The 12,285-nt window shown below is 39.2% G+C and overlaps 2 protein-coding genes across 2 annotated transcripts in view; both read left to right on the forward strand.

The window, feature by feature from the left end:
* Window positions 1-12,285, forward strand: part of LOC143849981 (uncharacterized) — a 67,165-nt gene that overhangs the window by 35,902 nt on the left and 18,978 nt on the right. The window contains exon 2 of the mRNA XM_077359313.1: window positions 379-614. Within this exon, the coding sequence (XP_077215428.1) occupies window positions 379-614 (236 nt within the window). The remainder of the gene's footprint in view (window positions 1-378; window positions 615-12,285) is intronic.
* LOC143849980 (uncharacterized) overlaps window positions 1-12,285 on the forward strand; it is a 78,042-nt gene that overhangs the window by 34,957 nt on the left and 30,800 nt on the right. The gene's annotated exons all lie outside the window — the stretch shown is intronic.

Below are 12,285 nucleotides of genomic sequence, written 5' to 3' on the forward strand. Positions count from 1 at the left end.
GTTTACCCACATTTTTGGGGGGATCCAAAGCATTCATTTGGAAGGCCCTTCCATTGATAGGGTGTGTACCAAAAATCAGCCCTATAAGATCATCCTAACCCTGCCATTTGTGGAGGAAAAAAATGGTCAAACATCTTTATGCATTAGATGTCAGATCATTATAAAAATCAGTATATTTAACACTTCTCTTTCGAGCAAACATATTTTGATGTTATTTGCAACTATGCAGGACAAGCTTCTTGGTAGGTTTTGGATAGTAATTTTTTTGACTTTTCATTCAGTGGGTCAATACAGTTACTTATTTTTTGACTGTTTAATCAACATTACTTAGATTTATCCATTTTTCTCTGTCATTTGCTTATGAAATCATATTTGCAGGTGAAGAACCTCCCGAGTCCTTGTTCATGAAGGAACTAAAGAAAAGGGGTATGACTCCTACATCACTGCTTGAAGACAAAAACAAGGCCCTGTATGGACTAAGTGAAAATGAGATGAGTTTGAAGGTTGAAGGCAGAGGCCTCTCAAAGAGAAATGGTGTAGTTTCAACAGATATTGAGAAAAGCCTATCTAATCAGAGGGAGGTTTCCATGTCTTTGAACAGTGAAGGCCTCGAGGTTGACTCATCTTCCTTCTCTTCAATCAGAACTTTTATACCATATCAGTGTCCTATATTTCATATTAAAAAGCATGAACGTAGTTTCTTTCAGATTTGGGATCTCAGAGATGTTCATTTCCTTGTCTAAAGGATAAATCTTTGTCATCCATTTTTCACAACTTTTTTAACCGCTTATCTAATTCATTTATATTGTTTCTTAGTACTCTTTCCTCAAATCTATGTATAAAACTGGTTGAACTTTTACGTTGATTGATATTGCATGTTGTCTAGTTTGTTCAATATTTGCATCTTTAATAAATTGCAGTTCGATGACCAATTATTTGTGTATACACTCTTTTTTTTATAACAATTTGTATAGACACTCATTTACAACTATTTCTTGATTTTGATGTATATTCATATAACTACCAACTTATATGCTTGGCGCGTCATTATTGAGAAATCTGTCTGCTTAGCATCCTTATACATATTCTTAAACTATTCCTGCTGTAGGGATATGTAGAGCATGGCGATGTCATTATATTTTCTCTTGAACAGAACGGATTACTATACACTAGGTGTCGGATTACCCAACACAATGGTTTCCTGTTTATATCCTTTCTAGCTAATCAAGCAGCTAATCATTTTCTTCTCACAAAATGCATTAAGGGAACATCAATCCCTTTGCATAAATCGTGTATTTCACAAATGATATAAGCTACTCTCCATCGTCATGAGTTACAACAAAGCGCCACAAGTTCCCTTCCACCCAGAAACCAAGTTTTGATAGATGCGAAGACTCGAAAGGAAAACAAGTGTGTGCCTTGTGCAAAATCATTTGCGCTGTTGATTAATCAACTCCCTTCTTATTCTCGAAATAATCCCTTCTCCCTCAGGACCCGTAATTTGCCTATGATCTTCCACCAAAGTTTATTTTTACCGCATTAGAAGTGTTTTTTGTTGATAGAGATTGAGAAGTAGAGAGGAAGAGGAAGAAAATAGGTAAATAGGGAGAGAGAGATAGAGGAAGAGAGGGAGAAATAGATAGGGGAGCATTGTCGTAGGGTTGGAGGAAACCACCTACGACCCTCTTCATTTATTCGTGTGTGTGAGGGTAAAACCTAACTCGATGCAAACTGGCCTCACTCACTTAAACACCACACTCAAATCATAAGCTTAAGCTATAAATCTGAAAATTAGATATTTACCCCCTAGTGTAAATAAAAGAAAAATAATGCCTTCATTAGACTTGGTCCACCCATACCAGACACACAATATTTACAACAGTTTCAACACTCCTCTCCCCCTTAAGCTGGTGTATGGATATCGACATGGTTATTAATTTCCCCAAAATTTCCCCGAAATGACAGAAATGTTTCCATATCCATCCCCAAAGGAACGAAATTTACATGATTTCCTTTTACATCATTATTTCCCCAAAATTTCGATCGAAATTCCCTAAATTTGACCAAAATTCCGAAAATTCGACTGAAATTCCCAAAATTTGACCAAAATAGTAGCGACGACAAAAAAAATGGAAAGATGTTATAAATTCATTTCATCTCATTTCATTAATTCAGAGAATGATATTTGGTCGGCAACATCATTGAACTCTACAACAAAGTAACCATTACTTATGCATTAGATGTCAGATCAGCATGAGACCAATAGTACTCTGTAACTCTATGCAGTATCGACATAGAGTTGGGGTCATTAGAAGGGAGACTGATGATTGTACTTATACTTCTTTACATTGTACATCTTTATTGACTTTACTGGTCTAGACATGTGCGACAATGCATGTCACTAGGTGATTGTGCCATTATGGATGGTTTTGTTGCTTATGTGATGGTTTCTAATAATGTATTTGTGCTTATTCTAGCATTTCCCAAAGTTTCATCTCAAAATTTTATCATTTGCACATGTTTTGTTTAAAAGAATAAAAACTTTCACCATTTGCATTTGTTTCCATGCATTTTCGTGATTTTACGAGATTTCCACCGAAACCGAAATGTTTCCATTTCTGTGACGACCGAAACCAAAATTTAAAACGATATCGAGCACTTCTAGCTTGCAAAGAATACATTACAAATGTCCTGATGGCATGCATTTGATAATAAGGTTGGCTAGTTGATCTTCAAATTGAGCATTAGGGATCATAATAATTCTGGCATCCACCCGTTCTCTGACAAGGTGAGAATTAACTTTAGTATGTTTGGTTCTCTTATGGAAAATATGATTTGAGGGAATATATATTGTCGCTTGGTTGTCACGGTAAAGTTTCATATGCCTATCAACTATAACTTCCTTCTCTCCAAGAAGAGTTTTGGGTTGCATCAGCTCACAATTAGAATGACCTATGGCCATGTAGTCAGCCTCAACACTAGACCTCGCAACCATAGTCAGTTTCCTACTCCTCCATGTGACAATATTACTTCCAACGAAGGTCCAATATCCATTGGTAGATAGATAATCCATGCGAGAATCATCCCAATCTCTGTCAGAGTATCCTTGATCTAACTCACTTGGCATATAAAACACCTTTTCTAGGTGTTCCTTTCAAATACATTGGGATTCTATGAACCGTCTTCAAGTGAGTAGATCGAGGTGTGCATGAATATGCTAACTACACTCTCTCCATATGCAATATCTGGGCGAGTGATCGTGATATAAATAAGCTTTCTTACCAATCTCGGATATCCTTCTGGATCAGTCATCAACTCTTCATGTTGATCATCTAGTTTATGCTTGCTTCAATAGGACAAGTTGTTGGTTGTGCCCATAGTTGTAAATTCTGTTTCGGTCGCCATTTCGTTTTGGCCACCGAAACAAAATTTCGGTGGGATTTGGGTCATTTCGGTGCATTTCGGTCGAAAATTTTCGGTCACACAAAAAATATATTAAAAAATATGAGAAAAATCCAAAAAAATAAAAAATCAATAGAAAATGATGAAAAACTAATTAATAGTCCAAAATATGTGTCCCAAAAGGCGTATTCATTACTTAAACACATAAAGTCTTGTACAAATCCAATTGATAGTCTGATACATAGAAAAATATAAAAAAAAAGAGATATATGAAAGTGAAACATAGACAATAGCTAGTAGTAACAACTCTCAGTCATCATAACCCGGATGATCATACTCAATGTCTTCTTCGTCGTCGTTGCCGCCGTCATCACCACCTGGACCACCAGTAGGGACAGCTTCTTCAAGAGGCACGAGAAAGTCGTCGTCGTCGTTCCCGGCCCCAACCACAGCAGTAGGTGCTTTAAGATTTTCCCACCCAATGTCTTCCGATGTGAATATGACATCTTCTTCTTCTGCAACCCAATCCATCATGACATCCAGATGGTCTATGCTCAAAGGGTCACTAGTGGTAGATGATTTCCTCTAACAAATCCCTGAAAAGGAAAACATTAAGTTTAATGTCAACGGTTAAACTTAAAAGCTTAAAGTGATGAGGTGAGAGTTGAAAACATTATATTACGTTGTATACCTTTGTCGAAACTTAAGATTGTAATGGACAAACACTAAGTCATCCAATCTCTGGTGCTCCAACCTATTTATCTTTGCAGAGTGAATGTGTTCGAATGTGCTCCAATTCCTTTCACACCCAGTCGCACTGCAGGTCTGACTGAGGATTCTGATCGCAGAGGTCTGTAATTCTTCCGCGTCACCTCCGAATTGATTCCACCATGCAACTGTAAAGTAACAAATAGTAAAGCATTATTTGTTGAGAAACTAAAAGTTAAAATGAATTATACTTAATTAAACAAACAACTCAAATATACCTGGTCCCAACTTCGTTCGGTTGTGGATTGCAAGCTTCATTCCAAACATACCCTTAGCCTCTCGATAATCCTCAATCTGATTGTTGATGAGGTCTTGTGTAGCTTCATCAGGTACCAGTCGAGTGATGCATGCCAACAAGCCTCTGGTTACTTCACTGTGCCTAGAGAAGGTAGGAGTGAAAAAGAGAGCAGGGTTAAGAAAATATTCTGCTATATGGAGGGGACTGTGGAGTTGCCTATCCCATCTTTGGTCGATGATCCTCCAGATGGGCATGTAATCTGATTTTCTCTTCAACCTTTCCTTGATGTTCTCTTTCGCCCTATCCATGGCCTTATATAGGTAACCCATCGTCGGTTTGTCTTGCCGATCTACCAAATGCAGCACTCTCAGTAAAGGCTCGCTGATGTTTAGAATGTACTTGCATTGGTCCCAAAAAGATTTATCCAACACAGTACTAACTACCCCTTCACTCAGTGGGTGTTGGACAAACCTACTAGTACTATACTCATCAGACACAAACATCTGTTGAAGTGCTTTCCGATTCAACACCAGACTTTGTATGCTAATGAGATTTGTAGCAAATCTGGTTGCAGCAGGGCGGCACAACTCCTTCCCACCTGTGAACTTCGTCCTCATCAAATTCAAGAGGCATCCATGGTTGTAGATGAACTTTGTAATCGTCCGAGCCCTCTCAATTGTGGTTGCTATGTGAGGAAATACAGTTGGTTTGCACACATGCTCCAAGATGAGATCTAAGCAATGGGCTGCGCACGGAGTCCAGAAGAATGTACCAAACGCGGCTTCTAGTCTTTTTCCAACAGCTTTGTAACTTGGCTCACTGTTAGTTACAAATTGCACCACATATTCCGGATTCACCTCTCCGACAATCTTTTCAAAGATATTGTATAATTCATCGGCATTCTTCACTATGCCAGATGCATCAACGGATTTGAGGAATATGACTCCTTTAGGGCAGTACACCAAAAAGTTGATTAGGGAACGTTGTTTGGTGTCTGCCCATCCATCTGCCATAATGCTACAGCTAGTGTATCTCCATGACATCTTAATCTCCTCCAAGTAGTTGTTTACCTCATCCACTGTATTCTTCAAAGTGGAACCCCTTAAAGCATGATAAGTAGGTGCCTTATAACCCGAACCCACGACATTCACAACATCAAACATTGGTTGCCAGAAAGGTGAATTGACAACGTTGAAAGGGAGATTGGCATCGTAGCAAAGCATGCCAAGCACCATGTTTGCTCTATCCACTGTTTCTTTGGTATCCAAAGCACTTTTAATGCTTGGTTGGGCTCCAGGGGTTGTTCGTGGTGCAAAAAAATTCCTGATCCCTCCTGTGATTCCCTTCTTCTTCCTTTTTGTACCACTCGGTTCTACAAGAACTTCCTTACCCCTTCGTTGAGGCAATGGTGTGCCAATGTCTTCTTCATCCTGCTCTTCTTCTTCGTCTGGTGTGCCATAAAAACCTCCAACCTCTGCTTTGGATGGGCTCATCCTAGCCCTTTCTTTTCTCTTTGCATCTAAAAGTTGCTTCATTCGATATTTTACATCTTCAGTCACTTTTTTGCATGATGTTACTTCACCAGGAACAACTGCTAAATGTTCTTTCAAGCGGGTTATACCTTCACCCGATATGACTTTGCCACAGAATATGCAAGTTACTCTATTTTTTTGACCCGGAACCAATGTACCGTAAGCCCATGCCGGGTCATCCGATCTAGCGGGTGCCGAACCAATAGAGGATGCTCCTGCAGAAGGTCCCGAGCCCAACCTACTCATTCTGAAATAAAGTAGAAGAAGGGGGAAAATGAATTAGAAGAAAAGAAATTGAAACAAATTACAAAAAAATGAAGTAGAAGGGGACAAATGAAGTAAGAAATAAAAGAAAGGAAATGGAAAGAAATAAAGAGAACCTTGAGGTTGAACTTGATTTGAAGAGAATAAGATAATATTAGCCTTCCCTCACTTGAAATTTGTAGTGTAATTTGTAAGCCTTCACTTGAAATTTGTAGTGTAACTTGTAATTTGCAAGCCTTAGGAAATAGTTCTTGTAGTTGTAAGTTGAAGGTAGGCCTTCACTTTGCTCCAAAATGGACTTGGATTGAGTTGAAGAAGAGTGTAGGCTTGTAGGAAATTTATTAGAATAGATAGTGTAACTGAAAGTAGAAAAGAGAAGGAGAATCACTTATGTGAAGGTGGAGGAGAAGAAGGTAGGGGAAAGGCTATTTATAGAGTTTTTTATTGTTTGTGCAAGTAAAAATGGCTAAAATACCCTTCCCAACAGCTATAAACGGTCACATTTGGAGGCTAAAATGGTCAAAAACCCAAAAGAGCCGTTACAGGGGCATTGATGTAATTTCTGCAAAAAAACAGTCAAACTAGCCGTTATAGGCAATTTCGGACGAAATTCAAAATTTTGTCCATTTCGGACGAAATCCGAAATTTCGGTCAATTTCGAACGAAATGACCGAAATTTCGGACGAAACGAAATTTTGAGGATTTCGTTTCGTTTCGTCCATTTCGGACGAAACGAAACGAAATTTATAACCTTGGTTGTGCCCCTAGCTTTCTTGCTTCCTTCAACAGCTCTAGATCATACTTTCACTGTGACATGAAGATCCCCGTCTTTACCTTGCTTCCTCAATACCCAGAAAGTATTTTACCCAGAAAGTATTTTAGAGGACGGAGGTCCTTGATGTCAAATACTTGCCCAAGGTAGTTTTTTAGGTCCTGAATATCTCGTGCTGTCATCTCTTATGATTATATCATCAACATAGACTACCATAGTCATGGTGCTGCCTCTATCTTTGTTAACAAAGAAGAAATGATCCTCTCTCTTTGTTAACAAAGAAGAAATGATCCGCAAAACTTTGCTTAGACCCAATCGTCCTCAATTCCAAGCTAAGCCTTTTAAATGATGCACGAGGAGATTGTTTGACTTCATATATTGCCCCTACACACTTTTCCTGTCTCTTCCTTAGACAGAAATCCCGGTGGAGGGTCCATGTAGACTGCCTCATGCACGTCACCCTGAAGGAATGCATTCTTCACATTAAGTTGATGAAGAGGCCACTCTTTATATTCGCAGCTAGTGACAATAGTCCTCTAATTGAGTCAAGTTTAGCTGCTGGCGAGAAGATCTCATGATAATCAATCCTGTATGGGTGAGTGAACCCCTTAGCTACCAACCACGCTTTGTATCGCTCAATACACCCATCTAGCCTGTGTTTCACATCATACACACATAGGCATCCAACTATGTGTTTGTCTTTAGACAATTTGACCATATCTCAATCCTGTTTTTTTTTCTACTGTATGCATCTCCTCAATCATACAGTTCTTTCCACTACAGATGCCTTAACATTTCTTTCCACCGCCAATGAGCTAAGGCATTTGAGTATGAACAAATATTGAGGCAATAGATGAGAGGTAAGCTTGTATAAAGGAGAAAAGAACTCATTTTTTTTTAAAATAAATAAATAAAGGAGGAAAGAACTTACAGGAGACAAAGTTAGGATTGGATGTGTAGTACAAGATATCTTACCCTTGCGTAATGCAATAGGTGAGTTGGGAGATGTAGATGGAGCACAAGATAAAGGAGGACTTTGACTATTGGATGTCATTTGAATTGGTGGTCAACCCATCTCCTTTCATCCATCGAGTGTTGACCTGAAGTGGTGGATTTGTATCTTTAGAAGGCATATCAATGTCGGTTACAAGAGATAGAGGAACATCATTCACTATGGAGGTAGGAGGTGGGAAAAGGAAAAGTAAGGAATTTCCTCATGGACATTTATTGAAATAATGCTTCTTGGTCTATGGGCAATACCAAAAACCTATTTTTAAGGCTATACTTGAAGTTGATAGCAAGTCATGCCATGAGTACTTCGAAAATGCTGTTAAGACTAAGAAATTGAAGAACGGGGAACACAAGTAGCACATCATTTTCTACTCGAGTGATACCCTATCATTTCTATCGATGCAAATTATTGTCATCTCGTGGAAGAAAAAGAACAAGTTAAAGCTATGAAAAATTGCTTCAATTTCTCGATGACAAAATCATCAAGTTGAAGATGAAGATCCCAGATAATGCAGATGATCATACAATTGACGATTAAGTTTCTGATATTGTGCCAATTTTGATTTAAGGGGGAGTATTGGGAGGTGTAAATCAAAATATCATGGTAATTTTGGTGTTTTGAAAAATGGTGTCATGGAAAGTGATTTTGTATTAGAAAGAGAAAAGTTCTTGTATGTTCCCTAGAATGTCATCAGTGCTAGAGCATTTTTATTAAAGAGTCGTACGGGGAATCCTTGAGTTAAAGGTCCTGTTATCAAAGTTTCTTATGGGAACTACAACCATGGTTTTAAATTTTGACCGAAACCTGAAATTTAGGGATTTCGATCAAGACCGAAACCCAAACCAAAATTTCGGTAATTTTGGCTGAAATTTCTGAAATTTTGGCTGAAATTTACTTTTTTTTCCCAAAATTTCTGTTTTGGCTATGTCTGAAATGAAAACCGGAATTTTAAACCTTGACTACAACCAAGTTGTTTGTTTTGGAAAAACAAAATGGTCAAGTGTGTCTATATATATGTTGTACCTATGGGTCGTAAAAGTAAAAGGAAAAAGAAAGAGAGAAGCGAACACTAGTAGTGTTAAGTCATTTGATGTACTCACCCCTCTATTTATAGAGGGAAGTAAGGGCGTTGAGTGACTCTTGCTGCCAACTGTCCCATTGCCAACTCATGGCCAGCTGGCAAGCTGAGTTGTCATGCCAAGTGTCACTCTAGGAGGCTGCCAGCAAGTGTGGTCCCATATGCCACATGTGGGCCCCTTTGACAAGTGTTGAATGAAGACGACTGGTTGTTATGCCGCATGTGGTCCCCTTTGACAAGTGTCAAACGAAGATAGGACTGATTGTTGTGGTCCCCTCCTTGACACATCAACTCCCACAACATTACCCCCTTATTCCTCCTTATTTACAATGACAACACTTACAAATAAGCGCACATCTACCATAAATTACAAGGCCTACCATCACACACTACTGCGTACTACCACCGATACTACACTAGGCCTTTTATACTTTGGCGAGGACCCGGTCCTCATCACACCCTTACCCAAAGAAATAGAGTCGAGTTTATCTCATAGAGCCAGATTCGACCCCCTTCTCATTACTGAAACCACTATAAGAAGATTTATCACTATCTTGTCCAAAGTGAGCTAAAATGCATTGGAAACCTTCTCAGTGTAGGTTATCGAAAGAAATTGCATCTTTGTCTCATTTTGTTGGAAGAGCAAAAGATCAACAAAACCTACAAACCTTTTTGATGTAGTAGTAGTACAACCTCATATTAAGGTTGGGGATGATGTGGATCAATGTGTAAAGTTAGAACATCCACTGGTTGTTAAAAACTATGCAAGGGGAGCCAAAACAGACAGCTCAAGATCTGAAAATAGACTAGAAGCATGATTCAAAGAAGAGGAGAGAAACCACTGTTCATTAGAGGGATTTTGTTATAGATGGGGCCCACTTCAATGCTACGCTTCATGAGGAAAGTTTAGACATAGATGGGGAACACTTCAAGGAGTTGCAATTGTAGCATTATATACCTAGCTATTTTTTTTTTTTTTTGAAAAGTGACATATTTTATTAATATTTAGACAGCATTCGGGACCAGGAGTCCCAGATTGCAACACAATATATTAAGGTGAATTGGCACGGGCATACCCAAGACCAATTCAAAGTAACCAAAATAACCAAAAAATACAGTAGAAACTAAACATTCATTTCCTGTATTCTGCGGAGTGCCTTCTTTATGTCTTCCATAAAACTATCACCCGTATCTTTCCGAGACTGCATGTAGTTGAGATACTCCTAAACAAAACCTCTTGAAACTTCAAGGTGATTGAAACATCTGAAACTACCAAACCTGCCTTTAGTAATTCTAAAACTCTAGATGAATAGAGAAAATTTCAGGAAGGTATAGCAAAGTTTAAAATATCCAGACAGGAAAGCCTAAGCGAAAGAACGAATCTCTCAAGCTATGGCTATGGAAGAATAACAATTTCTGGATAGTGACGGGCAAATCACAGTGCTATTACACGACAGAAATCCTGGAAAAATATGAAAGGGACTTAACCCTAAGAGACCTATAACCCAAATTTTGAAACTCCCGGATAAGAAATGATCCTAAGTACCACCAAACACGCTAGACTGAAGAGAACACAAACCTAGGGGGAGGAAACTTCCGCTGGAAAAACTTCAAGTGAGGCAGTCCAAAAACACCCAAACTCTTTCTTATAGTCCAAACTTCCAAACTTACTGAGTTTTATTTTCCTTATTCCTTCACTTATTTGACTATTCGATTGTTGTTCTCTTTTTCCTCTTTTTTCCTTCTCCTTCTCCTTCTCTTCTTTTTCCTCTCTCCTTTTTTTTTTCCAGGGCCGGAAGGCCTTCATTCAGGGTTACTACCCTCGGCCCCCTTTTTATCACCTTCCTTTTCAATACCAACCTTCCTTAGCTCTTTCAGATCCCTAATAGCCATAGATCGAAACAAATTTTTAGCGGCTTCAAAATCATCGTCAAAACCTATTCCGAAGACTTCCCCTATAGCCAACAACTCATCTATTTCCTCAGGGGGAATGACCATGTTTTCTTCTGATTCCAGAAAATTTATCAACCTTGAGTCCGCCTCTTGTCTTTCCACATCCTCGCCCATCCGAGTCCGAATCTCCATGCTAACTTCCCAATCTAGGGAGTCCCTTGACTCTTGATGAGATACATCCACTGAGGTACCCATCAGTTTCTCCAAATGCTCAATCTCTGCCGCTCCGACCTTCTCCCATCGTTGACGGCAGGCTCTTCGCTCCTCTTCCAGGGCTTCCTTAAAGAATGAAAGCTTGTAGATTCTGACAAAGGCCTCTTGTGGGTCAGACTTCCCTGAGGCCTAAGAAGGCAGTCCTTGCCAGAGCATCCTTCTTAAATTGTTTCCATTGTCTTTTCCAAATTCCCATGGAAATTTCCTTAGGCGTGGGACATACTTTTGCCGCCATTGCTTCATCATATTGCAGAGCCCTAAGAAACTGTAAATCATCTATCTCAAACTTGACCGCCTTCCTCTTCCTAAATGAAGAACCAGAGGCAGATGACATGGTAGATGAAGAGGCTTTGAAAGGCTTCTGAAAGTCTTTGAGAAGTCGGCTAAACTTAGAGGCTAGGTTAGATTTTCTTGGTTCTTCCTTTCTCCTAGAACCCAAGAAATTTCTTTTTAATAAAGAAAGACCTCCTTTTGTAGCTAATAAATAATTCTCGAGGCACACGCCCGCCCCTTATGGCCAGCTTTATCTTTCTGAAACGAAGAGCCCTTTTTGGGGGGATTATCACGAAACCTTTTGATATGACTATTGTTATCATTCAAAGCTTTTGAACTTCCTTGATTCTTTTTACTTCTAAAAAAGCGATTTTGAATCTTTACCGCCTTTTCCACGGATAGAGGTTGTAGATTACGACAGTCAGAAATATCTTTTCTAGAGGCTTTCCCAGCGAGAATACTAGATTTAGCTTTTAAGGACTTCTGACACGATCCTTCCCCAAGACTGACCGATTTACCTTTAAATGATGGGGCTAAACTTTTTAGAGTTTCTGCCGGTTTCTCCATTCCTGAAGTAGAAGATAATTCAAAATCCGGCACAGAATTATCCAAAAACTCTTTTGACTCGGGAATGACTGATTTACCCCAGAAATCGCAAGGAACGGCCCAACCACGGGCTGTTCTACCACCGGCAGAGGATCAACGGAGGCATCTAAAGAAGGGGCCAGGACGGGGTCCCCTTCTGCTAAGGGGTTATTAAAGGACAATAAAGACTCATCC

The sequence above is a fragment of the Tasmannia lanceolata genome, unplaced genomic scaffold (genome assembly GCF_043159265.1).
Source record: "Tasmannia lanceolata isolate RefF3 unplaced genomic scaffold, GAP_Taslan_0.1 ptg000018l, whole genome shotgun sequence".
NCBI lineage: Eukaryota > Viridiplantae > Streptophyta > Magnoliopsida > Canellales > Winteraceae > Tasmannia > Tasmannia lanceolata.